The sequence below is a fragment of the Orcinus orca genome, chromosome 11, assembly GCF_937001465.1.
Source record: "Orcinus orca chromosome 11, mOrcOrc1.1, whole genome shotgun sequence".
NCBI classification, from domain to species: Eukaryota; Metazoa; Chordata; class Mammalia; order Artiodactyla; family Delphinidae; genus Orcinus; species Orcinus orca.
The window spans coordinates 92728051-92745126 of record NC_064569.1 but is presented as its reverse complement, the minus strand read 5'-3'; the positions used below and the strand labels follow the sequence as shown (position 1 = coordinate 92745126).

The window sequence follows — 17076 nt, the reverse complement described above, 5'->3', positions numbered from 1 at the left end:
CAACCTCTGCCAAACACTAGCTATGTGACAAACCACTCAACCTCTCTGATTCTTGCTGTCTACATCTATAAAGTGGAATTGATTGTACCTGCCTTGCAAAGCTGTTTTGATAATTAGATTGAGAAATGTAGCACCCCATACAGATGGGCCGGCGGATTGCCCTCCTTCCTGCCAGACTGGTTATGGACAGCGTCTCGGGGCTGCCTAGCTAAGGGCCTGCACTTGGCTGCGCTGAACCATTTTCACCGCCCAGGGATGTCCACTCAGTGGACTTAGCGTCTGTCCCCAGCTCAGCCACTCCTCCTCAGAGGGCTCCTGGCTTTGGCCCCATCCCCTAGGGGCGTCCTGTCCAGGGGGAAGGGGAATGACAGACAGACAGACGTACACCCGGCAGAGTGGAGGCAGACAAGGTTTATTCCGGTCCTCGGGCGGGCAGGGCCCGGCCAGCCTCTGTGCCGCGGACCGGTTCCCGACCCGGCTCCCCGCCCCAGCCGCCGCCCGTCGGCAGCTGCCCGCGAGGCCTAGCGTCCCCGAGGCAGCCGGCAGGGCCTGGGGACGCCGGGCGGACGCGACGGAGGGCGCGGCGGGCGCCCGGGGGGCAGCGGGGGCGGCGGCGGCCGCAGGGCCACAGGCGGCGGAGGCGCGCGCGGAAGTGGCGCGAGGCGAGCGCGTAGACCAGTGGGTTGAGGCAGGAGTTGGCGTAGGCGAGGCAGTGCGAAGCCAGGCGGCAGGCGTAGGTGGCCGGGCTGAAGGCAAAGCGGCCGTACCAGAAGCAGAGGATGAGCGCGTGGTGCGGGCCCCAGCAGAGGGCGTAGAGCGCTGCCACCGCCAGCATGGCGCGCCCCGCGCGGCCCGTGGCTCTGCGCCGGGCCTCGGCCGCCGCCGCGCCGGCGGGACCGACGGCCGCCCACAGGAAGCGCAGCGTGCGTCCGTAGGCCAGGCTCACCACGGCCACGGGCAGCAGGTAGCCGGCGGCGAAGGTGGCCACGTCGAGGGCGCGGCGGCGCGCGTCCTCCCAGGCGGGCACGCAGAGCTCGAGCGCGCCGTAGCGCACGGTGCCGTAGTAGCTGAGGTAGGGCGCCGAGAAGAGCGCCGCCAGCAGCCAGACCAGACCCACGGCGGCGCGGGCGTTGCGCGGCGTGCGCAGGGCCCGCGAGCGCAGCGGGTGCCGTACGGCCAGGTACCTGCGGGCGGGCGCGGTGTCAGCGAGGCGGGCGGGTGGCCGCCTAGACGCCCGTGTCTGAACCTCGGGGGTGGGCGGGCATTGCGCGCCCGGCCTCGCATGGAGGTTGTGGGGATGAACGGAGTCAGCGCGCAAAGCGCTTAGAGCAGCGCCTGGCACCTAGCGGGGCTGGGTCAGAGGCTCAGAGAGAAGTGACCGGCCCGAGGTTGTCAGCTAGAGAGTGAGCCTGGGTTTGACCCCAAGTTTCAAGCCATGAAAGCCAGTCTGACCACAACCTGAGCCAGGTGTGGGCGGTAATAAAATATCTGATGAATTCATTGGTGTGTTCCTTTTGCCATTCATTTCACTCTTACAGAACATCATGTGCCAGGCCCTGAGCTAACACTTGGGACACAGAGATGTTCTCCGGAAGCTCCCAATGGAGTTGGGGGGAGGGCAGGATGATCCCCTCAAGCATGCCCTGCAGGTGCCCAGGGAGTGGTTGGTGGGGGCCAGGGAGCTGTTCCTTTTCCCCCTCCTATGTCCCTTTTTGGTCCCCCATTCTCTCCTTTCTAAGGCCAATGAGAATCTGTTCAGGTCTTCCCTCCCCAGCCCAGACCCGGCCAGGTCCCCGACACGGCCAGGTCCCCGACACAGCTCACCTGTCCACCGAGACAGCCGCCAGCGTGAAGCTGCTGGCGTACATGGTGAGGTAGATGAGAAGGTGCACAGCCTTACAAACGAGGGCCCCAAAAAGCCAGGCATCGAGCGTGTAGATGGCGGCCTGGAAAGGCACGCAGCACAGGATGAAGCAGAGATCGGCCACTGCCAGGTTGAGGATGAACAGATCCGTAGTGCTGCCTGGCTCCTGCCAGGCGCCCAGGCCGGGCTGCAGCAGCACTGCCAGCACCAGCCCATTGCCCACTGTGCCCAGCAGGAAGATGAGGGCAAAGACCACGGGCACTGCCACAGCCCCCATACTCCCTGGGCTGTCCAGCGAAACGTTCTGGGCATCAGCCATCTCCTCATCAGACAGGCACCTGAGGAAGAGAAGCTGGAGTCCTCAGGCAGGAGCCCCCAGCTCCGGTTACTCAACTCAGGGGTCTAGTCCCCCACCCTGGGCTTGGTCACGTCCCATGGGCTGGAAGCTGGTGGGGGATGGGGGTGGGGGTGGGGACAGAGACAAAAGTTAGCACTGGGACCCACTGTGCAAGCTCCTGACAGAGTCTCATTGGTGTCTAAGGTGGGTTTCTCAATTTCCTGGGGAACACCCCTAGCCCAGGGCATGAAGGGCTGATTAGGTAGTTGATAGACACCTTCAACCGATGATGCAGGTAAAGACACAGGCAAAGTGGGGTGGGGGGAGGGGCAGCTCCAACCCCAGGAGCTGATTTTTCAATGGGGATCTGAAATACAGGGAAGGCTTTTTTTTTTTTTAGCCACACAACGCGGTAGGTGGGAGCGGTATGTGGGATTTTAGTTCCCCGACTAGGGATCGAACCCACGCCCCCCTGCATTGGAAGGGTGGAGTCTTAACCACTGGACCACCAGGGAAGTCCTAAGGAAGGCTTTGGGACATAGGTCAAATTCAGCCAAACATGGGTGACGTCCCTGAGTCATTTGATAGTCCAGTTTAGTGAGAGCATGACAGTGGCACAGCTGGGAGAACCATGTAAGTCACTGCCCCCTTTTTACACATGAGGAAATTGAGGCTCAGAGAGGGGACACGGGAGGCTAATACCACACTTTGAGTGGCAGGTCTGAGACTGTTGCCACCCTGGTACCCTGACTCCAAGGCTGGAGCACTCATCTGAGAGCCTGTAACAGGTAGCGCTTCTGACAATCTGTGCACGCGCGTGTGTGTGCGCACACGAGCATCTACGCAAGCTGTGCTCACTCTTTACCCCTGCCCCACCCATGGCCCATATCGACTGCTACCTGGGGGTCTCCCTACATGCTTGGACCTCTGGGGTGGCTGGACGTATTAAGGGCAAGGGAGCCAGGCAGGGAGGAGGAAGGAAGGGTGATATCTGTGTCTCCCACCCCAGCATGCAGCAGGTCCCCGCAAAGCCCAGGATGGCCAACACCTACCTCAACCCTGGGCACTGGGCTCCTGCTTGATCCTGGGCGAACCGGCCAGGCTGAAGCTGCCTCCTGGCTCAGTGGCCACCCCTTGGTGCCTACCTGCAGGTACAGGTCTGCCTCCCAAGGCTCCCTCCTCTCCTTGGCCTTCCTCTGCTGAGCTGGACTTGGGCACTCCTTCCGAAGAAGTAGCCACTTCCTCCTCATTCCCTGATTTCCCCCGGATGGCATGGTCTTCTGTCCGGCTCTCCTCTGCCTCTCTGCGTTGCTTCTGCCTCTTTCTGCAGCGAGTAACCCATTGATCTCGCTCTCTGAGATTCTCGCTTTGTAGTTAACCCCTCTGTGCCCAGGGCCCAGTCCATTCCTGGCCCTCTCACCTCCTGTGGTCCTGCTTCCCCACCGTCTCTGCTCCCTGCTCCAAGAAGGGCTCCAACCGAAGCTCAGAAAGGACCCCTAGTCTTTTGTGTTTTTTTTGGCCACGCTGTGTGGCATGTGGGATCTTAGTTCCCCGACCACCCCCTGCACTGGAAGCGCGGGGTCTTAATCACTGGACCATCAGGGAAGTCCCGGGACTCCTAGTCTTGAGTGGGGTGTCCTATGCTAGGAATCCAGGAGCCCCTTTGCTGCAGACTTCAGATAGAACTACTCTTCCTGGCCCCTGAGAATCCTGAGACCCATCAGTTTCCCTAAGATTGTTCTAGGGGTTCAGTCTGCCCGAAGCCTGCAGGGTTTATGTGCCTGTCCAAAGAGTCTGGCTTTAGCCTGAGGGGAATGGGGAACTAGAGGAGGTTCTAGAGCAGGGACAGGACCTGCCCATTTATTGTGTAAGTAGTTTATTACGGCCTGGGGTTAAAAGGATGAATAGAAGGGGAGCGATTTAATGAGTGAGCCACTAGGAGCCTCTTGTCCAGACAACAGCCGAAGAGGTTACTAGGTCTCGGTGAATGGCTGTATCATTCAGTCATGGGGTTCTGGTCTGGACCTCTTGGAGGAGGGGGCCACATGGCCACATGCTTCCAGAGGGTTAGAGGCCAGCACCCGGGGTGTGAGGTGCATTGGATTCAGCAACAAGGTGGTTGTTGAAAACTAGACAAGTGTAGTGGGGCCAGGATGCTGTCTGTAATGAATTAAGGGAGAGGAGAGCTGGTAGGCACTGTGTGGTGTCTTTCTAGAAGCTGGGAGGGTGGGGCGAATGTCAAGAAGTCTGTGAAAGGGGAGAGAAAACAGTCTGAGGGGATGCTGATGTAGACAGGACTTGTAACCAAGGCCTGAGGAGCCGGGAAGAGACTCTTCAGAACTGGCTTCCCACAGGCCCTGGGATTTTCACCAGTGCTCAGGCACCTCTGAAGCCTCATGTCACCCATCCCAGATGCAGCGCATCCCCCAATTTCTGGAAGCAGAGGCTCACTGAATTGAAGATATTAGGGATCATACCTAGATTCTCCAAACCTGAATTCAGAGCTATCAAAATTGAATTAAGGAATTAGAATCGTAGAATCGTGTGATCTCTGAAGAGCAGAATTGTAGGATCCAGACTTGGTGTGGTGGGATTTAAGAATTTAGGGGTCCACAACCACCCTGTATGAAAGTAATGCACTGTTAGATTCCCAGAAGCCTGGACTCACGAATGTGGCAGGCCTGGACCCTGAAAGCCCCGAGGTCCCTGACACACCGTCCTCCCTCCGCTTGGGAGCCCCCAGCCCACCATGTCCCTCCTTGCTGGAGGCTAAGCTCTGGATGGGCAGGGGCAGTACTAGGGCAGAGCTCCCAGCAGCAGCAAGGCTGAGCTGCTGAAATGATAGCAGAGGAGGAGGGAGGATGGTGGCAACCAGAGAGACCACCTGTGGGGAAGGCAGGAAGGGCGCCTCGCTATGGCCCGAGTCCCAGCGGGCCCCAGGCACCCCTCTTCCCTCGCTCCAACTGCTGCTCCTGGTGACTGTGGCCTTGAACCCTGCACCCAACGTAGAGGACAGATGATGGGCCTTGGGAGTGGTCCCCAGAGACCCAGGCTCTGCAGGGTGTGTAAGTGCAGCTTGTCCGCGACTGGCCCTCGGCCCTATAGCCTGTCTTGGCCTCTGGCGATGACCAGTACGTGCCCAAGCCCAAGCATGTGTGCCCAGAGCTGCCACTGCACCTGCTGGCACCTCCTATGACCCCTCTGGATGGTGGCGGAGGGGCTGTGCCGCGGTGGACCTGGGCCAGCACAGCTCCACACGCTGAGCCGAAAGCCGGCTGATGACGCGGTGCTCTACCGCGACAAGCTGGCCCACGGTGTCGAGGCACTGCCGCCGCCCCACAATGTCAGCGGCGGCGCCTGGGAACTACAGGCCACAACGGTGCTCGCTGTGCGCCACTGGCTGATGGACCTCACCTAGGTCCACCTTATCTCAGCCTCACCTACTGCGACTTGTCACCCCGTGGCTGCTCATGGCCACCCACTGTGACCTGCCAGCTTGAGCAGACCATGCACGTCAAGCTGCTGGCTTGGCCAGGGGCTGGCATCAGGCTGTGTGTACTTGCTGCTGTAGGAGTGCACCTGGTGCCAGATGCCCTACGCGTGTCTGTGCCCCTGATGTGGCCACAGCAGCCCCCTCCCCCGGGGCTGCATCCCCTAGCACCCCGAACTCCTGGACCCCAGCCTCAAGCTCCTCGGGAGCACAGGCTAGGATTCTCAGAATCCCAGCATTAAGATCCTGATGGATCGGGCCAGAGCTCACCCAGACTGTCCATCCCTAGACACCCAGGCTGAAGGGGGGGCTGGGGATGGGGGGCGCCAGAAACATGGTCCCATCGTCAATGAAGAAGGGCCTTTTCATCCTCCCTGCCCTATCGCCAGCAAACTACAGCTTCCCAAGCCCACAACATGCTGAGGCTGGAGGCGCGGTGACTCAGAACCCATCCTTTACCCCCACCAGGTGCCCGTAAGTCTGAGGTGGGGAGGGCAATGGAGAGAGAAGCACCACGGGTTGTGACTGCGGGAAGGGGACAGTCATCTTCAGCAGGGAAGCGGTGAGCCATCGTCGGGGGCAAGGCAGGGTGGGGCCTTGCCTTTGGCGCTGTAGCAACAGCTGAGTCCGAGGCCAGAAGTCTGGAGGGGGCGGGGCGATAGCAGAGCCTGAGCTCGCTACGCCCCCTGGCGGCTGATCCTCAGACCAGCAGGCCTCGGGAATACGGAAATGGAAAGGCCCCGATACCAATATAACAGCCACTCTTGGTACAGCGGGGAAAACTGAGGCACACACGGGGTAGGAGCCTGCCTAAGGCTACAGAGGCAGGAACAAAGTGGGCTAGAACACAGAGTTCCAGACCATCGGGGGCCTCTCCAATAGCGACAGACAATCTTTCCTCTGGGGCTGAATCTTCTGCTTCTCCCAAACATGGGTTTGGGTGCCCAGCCCCTTCTTATCCGGGCAGCTGTAGGCCATCCTTTGGATGTGCAGCAGAGGACGAGGTGTCCACCAAGGCTGCAGAGTAGGCGGATGGGTGGCGCGGGAAGGGGCCTGCAGGGCTGGGGCTCAGCTGCCCTCTACAACGGGAAAGAATCCAACGGAGCCAAACAGTGGCTCCAGCCTCTATTACCCGAGCTGCCTGGGTCCCATCTTACTCTGGGGGAGGCGGTCAGCTCTGAGATCTATTACAGTCCTCCGGAGCTGGCCCTCAGAGCCCCAGCTCCTGCCGATTCTTCGACCAGCGCAGGACTGGGGCTGCTCCGAGAGAATAAAGCAGACCAACGCGTCACAGCCAGTTTCCACACTGTTCCTTCACACTCACAGCCACAAGCACAGGCCTCACCCCCGCCCGGCCCCGGGACTGACAGAGTTCAGAGCCTCTGGCCTGGGCTGGTCAAAGGCCCCCCTCTCTGTCGCTGTGGAAGGAGGGGGACCTTGGCTCTGCTTGTCACTACCCAGGACTCAAGGCAGTGCCCCGTGCAGCCGCCCCACCTCCACGAAGGCCTCCACGCAGCGGTCAATGTCCTCCTCGCTGTGCACCGCCGAGATCTGGACCCGGATCCGGGCCTTGCCCTTGGGGACCACGGGGTAGCTAAACCCGATGACAAAGATGCCTGGGAGGGTAGAGAGAGTCAACCTGGGGCTCAGCAGAGCCAGACAGGCTTTGGGGGCATGATATACAGCTCCTCCTTTTCTGAGGACCACAGAGGAGAAGGGAGCTGCCCAAGATCTCAGACATGGGACTGCTCATGGCCTAGGGTTTTCAAGCTTGGACAGACAGCTGGTCTAAAAGGGGTAGTAGAGCAGGGGGAAGGGAGGTATTCACAGTCTAGGGGTTCCCTCCTTTTCTTTTAGGACCCACAGCCACTCCTCATGCCCCGGCCCCCTTTACCTCTCTTCAGCATGTCATCCACCATGCAAGAGGCCAGCCGAGCATCACCCAGCATCACAGGGCAGATGGGGTGATTGGCTCCCGAGATGGTGAAGCCAGCAGCCTCCATCTTACTGCGGAATCTGTGGGCACAAATTGGGTGTCACAGGGAGCTGGAGGGCTGTGGAGCAACCACACCCTCTCCTGATGGGCATGTGACCCAAGGTTTGTGGCCAAGTCTGCAGGAGGGACCAACAAAGACAGAGATGCAGACCCAGAGAGGCAGATGGGGAGCATTTGCAGAGAAATGTGCCAGGAAATGGAAGGAAGAGGCAGAGAGAAGAGGGAGGTGGGCAAGCAGGCAGCCCTTGGCTAAGAGAGCCGAGTCCCAGTGCAACCCACTGGGGAAGTGGGGTGGGCAGAGGCAGAACCCGTAGGCAGGGAGCTAGGGCCTGCGCAGGCACGCAGGGCAGGCCCTCACCAGCTTCCTCGCCCCCGCTGGCCCCACCCTGCCCGAGACCGCACCGCTGGGTCTTGGCCGCCATAGACTGGATGACAGCGTTGCTCTCCATGAGCAGGTCCAGGGCCTTGGAGGCACAGCCGACGACAGCAGGTGGCAGACTGTTGGAGAAGAGGTAGGGCCGGGCACGCTGCCGTAGCAGGGACACCAGGGACCCAGGCCCTGTAGTGTAGCCCCCTGAGAACAAGGACAGAGGTGGGGATGGAGGGGGGCAGTCAGAGGCCAGGAGCCAGAGCTTACCCCATGCCCCTCCCGAGAGGACAGTCCCTGCTGTCTTCTTCCCTGCAGCCCCAGGTCTCCCCTCCCCACCTTCCCTCTTCCAGGGCCCTGCATGCAGATGAGGGGAGCCCAGGGGCACAAGCCTGTAGGCACCTGATGCTCCGCCCAGCGCCTTCCCCAGTGTGGAGTTGATGATGGTGACCTGGTCCATCACGCCCAGCAGCTCATCTGTGCCCCTGCAAGGAAAGCTGCCACTGCCACCACTGGCCACCTGAGGGCCCAGGATCACGGATTGGGCTTGGGGGCTGGCCTCCCGGCTTCCCACCCGCCCTGGAGTCCAACCCAAGGCCTCAGGTGCCGTGTGCTCTCACCGTCCCGTGGCCCCCAGGAAGCCAGTGGCGTGGCATTCGTCCACAAAGACCAAGGCACCATATTGAGAGGCAAGGCAACAGATCTCCTGCAGGGGTGCGATGTCGCCATCCATGGAAAAGGCCCCATCGGTGGCCACCAGGCGCAGCCGATGCTTCTGCAGGGAAGATACAGAAGGTGGCCGGTATCATCAGTTGGGCCAAACCACTCACTCTCTGCGCTGCTCGGGGCTCTATAGGCTCAGCTCGCCCAGTGCCCAGCACAGAGGTGAGCACATAAGCACCACCATGTTGAAGCTGGTGCATCCTCTCCTTCACTGGGGCCTCTCTGAGCTCTACCCACCTCTTCCGGGGCAGCCTGGAGCCACACTCAGCAATGGGCAGGAAGAATGTCCGCAGCCTCCTCTCCCAGAGGGCAGGATGGGGTGTGGCCAGTTCTGCCCATAAGCTCATCCCACCCTTATGCCTAGCAGGGGACTGCCATGCATAAGGTGCTTACTAAAACTCAAGGCAGTATTGTGCAACGGAATAAAGCTTTGGGTCTGAGAATTTGGGTTCAAATCTTGGTTGTTTCGAACTTTCAGGCTGTTTGCCTGTGAGTGAGGAGTTGGCCTCTGCAAGCCTCGCTTCCTTCACCGGGGGGTGGGGGTGGGGGTGGGGGGAGTGCTGGGTGCAGCAGCAAGACTGAGGATAAGCGCAGTCCTGGCCCCTAGAACCGCTAGGCCTTGCCCCACCTGGGCCTCCTGCAGCTTGGCCTCCAGATCGGCCATATCCAGGTGGCGGTAGCGGTACTTGTGGGCCTTGCACAGACGGATACCATCGATGATGGAGGCATGGTTCAGCTCATCCGACAGGACTGCGTCCTCCGGGGTCAGCAGAGCCTGGCAGAAGGCAGTTAGGAGTAGAGCCATCATCCAACCACCTTGGGGCTCTCCCTCCCTTATGACTCCCCCTTAATCAATATTTCACTGCCAACCAGGGCATTCTCCTGGGCAGGGAGGCCAGGAGCCCTCTGCTTCTATCTTGGTCCCCAGAGCCCCAGGACTGGGCTGAATCAGGGCCCTTGCTCTAGCCAAAGGAGATGAGAACATGTTTGGTGGATGTGTGGCCCCTAACACCCTCAGCCTTCCAGCTGAAGTAGGTTATCCTCCAAATGCCCTGGAAGCTGGCCTCCTTGTAAGCCCCAGGATTCCTCCTGGAGGCCTACTGGCCCACCCTTGACCTCCATAAGAAATAGACACTGGAGCCTCTAGGCGTGGTACTGGGCATCCAGCCAAGTTCTCTGGACTGCACACCCCCAAGCCTTCCACAGCCTCGCAGGTCTCACCAACTCCCACCCGTGGCCTCACACACCTCAAAGAGGCCGGCATTGGCATCAAAGCAGCTGGGATAGAGGATGGCGTCCTCCCGCTGGTGGAAGCGGGCTATCTTTGCTTCTAGATCCTTGTGGATGCTCTGAGGTAAGTGAGTGAAACAGGTGTTAACGCCTTCTGGGACAAGTCCTGGGGACAGAGGCTCCCAGGGCCACAAACAGATCCTCCTCCTCCTTTTTGCACCACAAGGTGCACCCAGAGCCAACAGGAGTCTGGCACATGGTTCCCACTGAGGAATTAGGGGCCCACTAGGCACGCTTCTTCCTGGTTGGGTCTTCGTTTTATAATGGGGGTTTGATGGTAGAATTATGGGTGCTAATGGCAAAGGAAGATGTGTCTCCCCGATATCAAACTGAGTGCCTTTGTGGCTTAATGGCAAAAAAGAGGATTACATAAGTAACTCTAGGTTCACTTGGGCCTCCGTTTCTTAGATTTGAAAGCTGTCCCGTCTAAAGTGCCCTGGATGGGAGTCAAGAGTTCCATTCATTTCACCTTCACCTTTCTGAAAGGACAAGTAATGATAATCACCAGAACTCAGCAGCACTGACTCTTGAGCTAGGCCATCTGGGTTCAAATCCCACCACAACAGGCTGTGTAGCCCTGGGCAAGTCACTTAATTTCTCTGGGACTCAGTGTCCTCACCTCTATAACAGGAGCAAAACCAGCACTTATCACGTAGGATTATTATACGTATTAATGAGTTAATATTTGTAATGTTCTTAAAATAGCACCTGACTCATAGCAAGCACTGTAAGTTTCATGTTTATAAAAGTTCATTTTGTAACATTTACAAAATAAAATGAATAGCCAACATTTACTGGGCACTGCTATGTGCCAGGCACTGTTCTAAGCATTTTTACATGTATTAACTCTTTAATTTGGGATAATTTTGTTAAGTAAAATTATCCCCACTTTACCAATGAAGGCATTGCGGCACAGAGAAGTTAAGACACTTGCCCACAGTACCAGAACCAGTAAATGGTGCTGGGAACTGAGATCAGGCAGAATAGCTCCGGAAACCTTAATCTCAATCCCTGCCTTCTCTTCTTCCTTTCCCAAGGAGGAACAGGTATAAGGAGCTCTGTTTTGCAGGTGGGGAAATGGATGTTCAGAGAGGGAAAGTTTCTTGCCCAAGGCTTCACAGCAAACCAGAAGCCTGAACCCAGCCTTTCTAGTGGACAGCTCTAGTGGGGTGAGCTGAGCTGCCTAAACTAGCCCTGCTAACGGCAGAAGCAGACATCTGGAGTCAGCGCCCAACGCTGGGGACCACCCCCCTTCCTCCCCCGCCCATCCCCGGCCTGGGCAACACCTACTGTGTACCTGGGTGCCACAGATGAAGCGGACAGAGCTAAGGCCAGCTCCAAACTCCTCCAGGGCCTGCAGACCTGCCTGGATGACCTCGGGGTGGCTGCTCAGGCCCAAGTAGTTGTTGGCACAGAAGTTAAGGATTCCTGAGGTGGAGGACGGGGGAACGGACACAGCAGCTCAGGGCCAAGAAGGGCCTGGAAAGGTGTCAGTACTAGGCCCTGGGGACTCAGAGAGGACATGAACCTGGATTCACCCTTGAGGAGGCAACAACTACACAGTATAGTCTGTTCTGGGGCAGAGGCCAGGATGGGGAGCTGGGAGCCCCTCGGAAGCACCAAATCCAACAGCTGCAGGAGAGGGAGGGTTAGAAAATGACTCTCAGGGCTACACCTTGAAAGATGAGAAGTTTAAACTCTGGCTTTGGATCACATTCACCCAGAGGAACCAGCCCTTCCTCACTGGCTTCTTCTGTCCCTGAAGACCACCACCAACCCCTCATCTGGGCCTTGGTTTCCTCATGGGTAAAAGAAGAGGGCTGCGTCAGATGCCTGCCTTGGTCCCCAAACTCTACACAGTTGACTTTGCTGCCTGGTACAGAACTGCATGCCCAGCAGGGTTGCCTCTGAGACCTTGACCCTTGAATTATAAAGCGCAAAGTGAACACAGGTGACCCGGGGAGGAAACTAAGGCTTCAAGAGGGCAAGGTTTACTCAGCTTGGGAGAGGCAAAAACACGATGAGAACCTAGGTCTGCTAATTTTCCATTTTTTGCCCTGCTCCAAGCTTCCCTGGGGAAAGGTAGTGAATTCCTAGGGCCCCTGTTTTTCAAATGAGCACAACAGCCCCAAGGATTCCATGCCTATTTCCTTGGCAGAAGGCAGTTTGGGGGGGACTGTTTGTAACCAGCACCCACCTGGGGTCTGGCACAGACAAGACGGGCAGTGACCACTGATGAGACAGAAACCAGGGAGGCCTGGTGGGCCAATTCATGGTGTGACTTCTGCAACAGCCCTTGAGCCCCTTGCTTCCTGTGATTTTGGCCAGGAGGTTGGTCTCTATGGCCATTTAGCTGACCTTCCAGCTCCAATATACCAGAAGATCTAGGCCAAAGCCCAGCTCTGCCTGCAGCTAGCTGGGGGCTTTTTAGGCAAGCCACTTCACATCTCTGAGCCTCAGCTTCTTCGTCTGTAAACGAGATTAGTCATTCCCACGTTCTGACGTTTGCAGGAGTCCACGTGAAGCAATTAGTAGAAGCCTGAACAAAGCAGCAGCTCCAGAAATGCGGGATTTCTTGTTGCCACCTTCCTACCACCCTTCCTTGAGCGGTACGGTGGGAGCCAGCTGTCTCTGTTTCTCACGTTTTCATAGGGTTGGATCGATCCAGCCCTGCCCTCTAAGCCAGAAAGGTGCTCAAAGGGCAAATCACCTGCCTCCGTGGAAACTGGTCTAACCAGGTTAGAGTTAACTGTGGGAAGCGGCAAGTCGGTCTGATAGACGGGAAACGGTCCAGCGGCTACGTGTGCGCTCCCGCCCGCCCACTGCCTCCAGGACCTCGCATTTCAGCGAAAGCCTCGGAACGGCCCTCGAACACCCGGCCAGGTCTGAGGATTCCCAGGAGGGGGAGTTACCTCCGGAGGTGCCGTCCACGTGGATGCGCGGCCCCTGACGGGACGTGATGACCCGTTCACTCTTCCAGGTGCCAGCTCCGCGGATGCCTTCCAGTTCCTCCTCCAGGATGCCACGCAGCTGAGCCAGCGCTGACTGCGCGCGGTGGCCGCGGGGGGCCCCGGAGAGCGCAGCGCGGAAGACGCGGCCAGCCCACATCATGCCCACCTCGCCTGCCCACTCCCGGCCTTGCGCACTGCGGCCGCGGCCTGATCACGTGGCGGGGGCCGGGCTCCGGCAGCCAATAGGAGTGAGAGGGGCTCAGCTACGGGGCAGGGGGGGCGGAGCCCGGGATAGGCGGGCGGGGCCTGGCGGGATCTGCAGTGGACTAAAGTGAATTGATTTGTAAGTTGAGACTGGAGCTGTCCGTGTGGGGGGAGGGGAGGCGACGGGGGTTGGAAGGCAAGTCAGGGCCGGGCCCACCAGACCCCCACCCCATTCCCATGCCCTGCCTCCACACCCACCTCTCGGAAGGTTAGGGGATGCCCTCTGGACGCCGGAAGCAGACACCTAGAAGCAGGCTGAGGCATATTCTGTGCGCTCCGGCCCTAGCGTTTCCCAGGTTTTGTTGAGCTCTTGGAACCCTCCCCGGTTCTCAGGTGCAAACGCCCCCCGATTTCCCCCACTGATCGCCAGTCCAATTGCTACGCATTTTCCTCCAGTCTTAGAAGTACGGAAAAACACATCGCTCAGGTTTTTCTTTTTCAATTTTATTTTAAAGTTTGAAAATTACAAAGACAGCAAATTCTTCCAGGCACAAATAACACTTGTTTACAAACAAAAAGGAGGCGGGTGGGGGGGGGGACGCGCAATTGCACGTTTTTCTGTTTTATTAAAAACAAGGGAAAGACGACTGTACAGGTTTTTTCTCCCAGCTCCCGGGTGTGAAACGTAAGTACTAGCCCTAGATATGTATATATACATATACACAGACATCACACAGACCTAGCTCTCTACAACTACTTAGCGATTCAAACTCGACTGCAGTATGTCTTACTGTCCACTCCCCTCCCTCCCCTCCTCCCCCGTCTACAACTACTTATAAAAGACTCAGAAGTAAAGAGGTCGGGAGGTTTTTAAGTGGTGGGCGGCAGGGCTGGAGCCCCACCAGACTGCTAAGCAAAGCCACCTCTTGTACAGGAGGAACCAAAAATCAGGGGAAAAGCAAAAAGGTCCTCCTAGGATACAATCCAATTGTGTGGAAAAACCCAAGTTTCAACAGGGCACACTGAGGCACTTGGCTGAATGACTCTCCACCCTTCCCCCAAAGTTTCCACTCCTGTTTAACAGGAGACTTTCGGAAGCCAAAGACCACCCCCCACCCCCACCCCCACCCCCCACTTCCAGTGGCTAGTTTCCAGCTGAGAGAAGCCAGTTTCTCAGACCAGCTGTCACTTCAACCCCCTCCACGTCTCTAGGACAATAGGGAGGCCACTGGGGCAGACTTAACAGAAGTGACAAGGAAACTGGATTTGGACGCCCCACTGCTCACCACCGGGAGGTGGAAGCCAGCCTAGAGAGAGTATTTTTTCCACCTCCCTCCTCTGCCGTCCAGCTGCTGCCACCCCTCTCCTCCGCGCCTAGGTTCTGAAACTCTCACAAGCAGTGCTCAACTTAAAGAAAACTCGATGGCCTCACAGGTGTTCTTACAAACCTTACAATTCCTGGGCTCGCTGTCATCTAGCCTCAAGAAGCTGCCTTGCCCATTCTCCCCCTCCCCACGACTTTGACCTTCAGAGTGAACCAGCCATCTAACTAAACAAAACACACAAACCCACCCAAATCCCCAAACCCATAAGCATATTAGTAACAAATCAACCAAACAAAATATAAGTACATTCTCATCATTACAGAGATGAGATTTGTTGTTGCTGTCCTGGCATGATTGGTTAAGGAGAAATGAATTATTCCCTAATTTCTGAGGAATACAAACTGTCTCTTTATAAAGTCAGAAGGAAAGGGGGCAAAGGGCTGCAGATGAGGATCAAGAGAGAAGAAAGGAGAAAAGTATTTACAGAAAATAGGAGACAGGCAGGAGTGTCCACAAGGAGAGCCTCGTTGTCACTTCTTCTTGCCGGCCCTCTTGGCACTGGACTTGGCTTTGGGCTTCACGGGTTTGGCCTTCTTAGGCTTGGATGCCTTGACTGGCTTGGCTTTGACAGTCTTGGGTCTTTTGGTTTTCCTGGGCGTGGCAGCCGGCTTCTTCTTGGCCTTCTTGACTGGGGTGGCTTTGGGCTTCTTGCTTGGGGCTTTCGAGGCAGCCTTCTTGGGCTTGGCGGCCTTCTTTGGCGTGGCCACCTTCTTGACTTCCTTCTTCGTCTTCTTGAAGGCCACTGACCTCTTGGGCTCGTCGCTCTTGGCCAGCCGGAAAGACCCCGAGGCACCCACGCCTTTGGTCTGTTTGAGGACCCCAGTGGTGACCAAGCGCTTGATGGACAACTTGATCTGGGAGTCGGCGTTCTCACCCACCTTGTAGTGGCTCTTAATGTACTTCTGGATGGACTGGCGCGAAGAGCCAGCACGGTTCTTCTCCGCCTGGATGGCAGCCACGATCATGTCTGAATACTTGGGGTGGTCTGTGGACTTCTTGGAGGCCTTGGCCCTCTTGGGCTTGGCCGCAGGGGTGGATGTGGAGTTCTCGGTCATGGTGGCCTGCCTGGTCCTGCTGTTGAAGAAGGCACCTTCCAAAGGGCCAGCCCTCGTCGGAAGCCCAGGAAAGCCTGATTCGGGATCTGCTCTGGTGCCTCTGGCTCCCAAGCCAGTCCGAGACCGTCTCTCGGGGACCTTGCTCGGGTCGCGGGGGGGGACTCGCTGGGCCGGGTCTGCGTGGTCCAGCCTCGCCGGTCTGTCGGTCGGTCTCGGCGCCCGGGTCTGCCTCTGCCTCCGCCTCCGCCTCCTCTGCCTCCCTTTTCCCAGCTCCGCGTCTGGCGCTCGGGCGGCGCATCCGGGTATTTAGCGGCGGCGGGCGGACCGCGGTGAGGACAGGGCTGCTGGCTGCCTGCTCCCGGCCTGGAATGGCGCCGCGCCGCCGCCATCTGTGTTTCTTCCGCTGAGCAAATCCGACCTTTCCCCCCGGCCCGGGCCTTCCCGCTCCCCGCCGCCGCCCGGGGACGCTGCCTGGCTCTCTGGGCTCCCCCACCGGGCGTCCCGCCGGCCCGGCCGCCGCCCCCCGCGCCCGCCACGCGCCCCAAACGGCGCCAAGGACCGCTGGCGCGCCGGCACATTTCCCCTTTGCCGGGGGCTGGCTCTGCGGGGCCGGGGAGCCCCGGTGCGGGAAACCCCCCGTAGCAAAGCTCCCCCCTGGGGCTACCGGGGACCCCGCTCCCGGCCCGCGGCGGGACCCCCCAGCCTGGCGGAGCGGCCCGAAAGCGGCCCCAACTAACACACGCGGCCCCAAGCCGGGCGACTCCCAGCCGGGCCGAGCCGGGACAGGGGGGAGGGGTCCCTCCCCCGGGGTCCGGTCACCTCTCGGGGGTCATCCCGCCACCGGGCCCCCCGCACCTCTACCCTCTCTCTGTCCATGGGGCCCCTAAGCAAACTTTCCCTGGAAGAGTTGGAAGGGCACTTTCAAACTTTGTCCCTTCCCCCTCCTCTGTCTTCGCTCCCCCAGCGGGCCCCCTGACCTCTACGTCGAGGTTCTCTCCTGAGACCGAACCCCGAATGCTGCCCGGGTCCCCTGAGGGAATGAGGAGGGGTCTCCGAGCCGCCTCTTCTCCTCAAAGACCCCCACATCCTCCATATGTCCTAACTGAGAATTCATTTATAGTCCTCCCTCAGCCTAGGAGTTTTGGGGTGTCAGAGACAGAGCTCGCTGCCCCTACCCCTAGGGCCCAGCCTGGGGATCCAGTCCCCCTCCCAAGGCTCCCTGAAGGCAGTGAGGGGGGCGGTCCACAATGAAGGAGCTGCCCCGCAGGCTCTAACCAAAGACTGTCTTGGGGGCCCCTGGGATGAGGAGAGGCCCTGAGAGCTTTGGGAGCTTGGGAAAATGGGGCTCTAGCGGGGAGGTCGAGGAGGGGGTCGCGCTGCTTGAGTCCTGACTAATCCTCGTAAAGTGTGAGTT

General features: G+C 58.7%; 3 protein-coding genes across 6 annotated transcripts; all 3 read right to left on the bottom strand.

Annotated features, from left to right (window-relative positions):
* Window positions 1-396: 396 nt before the first annotated feature.
* On the bottom strand, window positions 397-7705 carry GALR3 (galanin receptor 3). 4 transcript variants are annotated; one of them, XM_033405026.1, is made up of 3 exons: window positions 7586-7705; window positions 1825-2202; window positions 397-1184 (listed from the first exon to the last, which is right to left on the bottom strand). In XM_033405026.1, the coding sequence occupies exons 2-3, from the start codon at window positions 2181-2183 to the stop codon at window positions 413-415; spliced, it is 1131 nt and encodes a 376-aa protein (XP_033260917.1). In that variant the 5' UTR covers window positions 2184-2202; window positions 7586-7705; the 3' UTR covers window positions 397-412. The 4 variants fall into 4 exon arrangements, with proteins under 4 accessions (XP_033260917.1, XP_004279513.1, XP_033260918.1 ...); XM_004279465.3 differs by lacking the exon at window positions 7586-7705 and adding an exon at window positions 2479-6841; XM_033405027.2 differs by lacking the exon at window positions 7586-7705 and adding an exon at window positions 3254-6841.
* Window positions 6985-13242, bottom strand: GCAT (glycine C-acetyltransferase). The gene is made up of 9 exons (XM_004279464.4): window positions 12980-13242; window positions 11365-11495; window positions 10025-10126; window positions 9406-9552; window positions 8675-8829; window positions 8457-8539; window positions 8090-8261; window positions 7586-7707; window positions 6985-7307 (listed from the first exon to the last, which is right to left on the bottom strand). Exons 1-9 carry the CDS (start codon window positions 13176-13178, stop codon window positions 7156-7158), a joined length of 1263 nt encoding a protein of 420 aa, XP_004279512.1. The 5' UTR covers window positions 13179-13242; the 3' UTR covers window positions 6985-7155.
* Window positions 13243-13705: 463 nt separating this feature from the next.
* On the bottom strand, window positions 13706-15965 carry LOC101273728 (histone H1.0). The gene has a single exon (XM_004279463.4). The coding sequence runs from the start codon at window positions 15660-15662 to the stop codon at window positions 15078-15080; it is 585 nt and encodes a 194-aa protein (XP_004279511.1). The 5' UTR covers window positions 15663-15965; the 3' UTR covers window positions 13706-15077.
* Between the last annotated feature and the right edge of the window lie 1111 nt (window positions 15966-17076).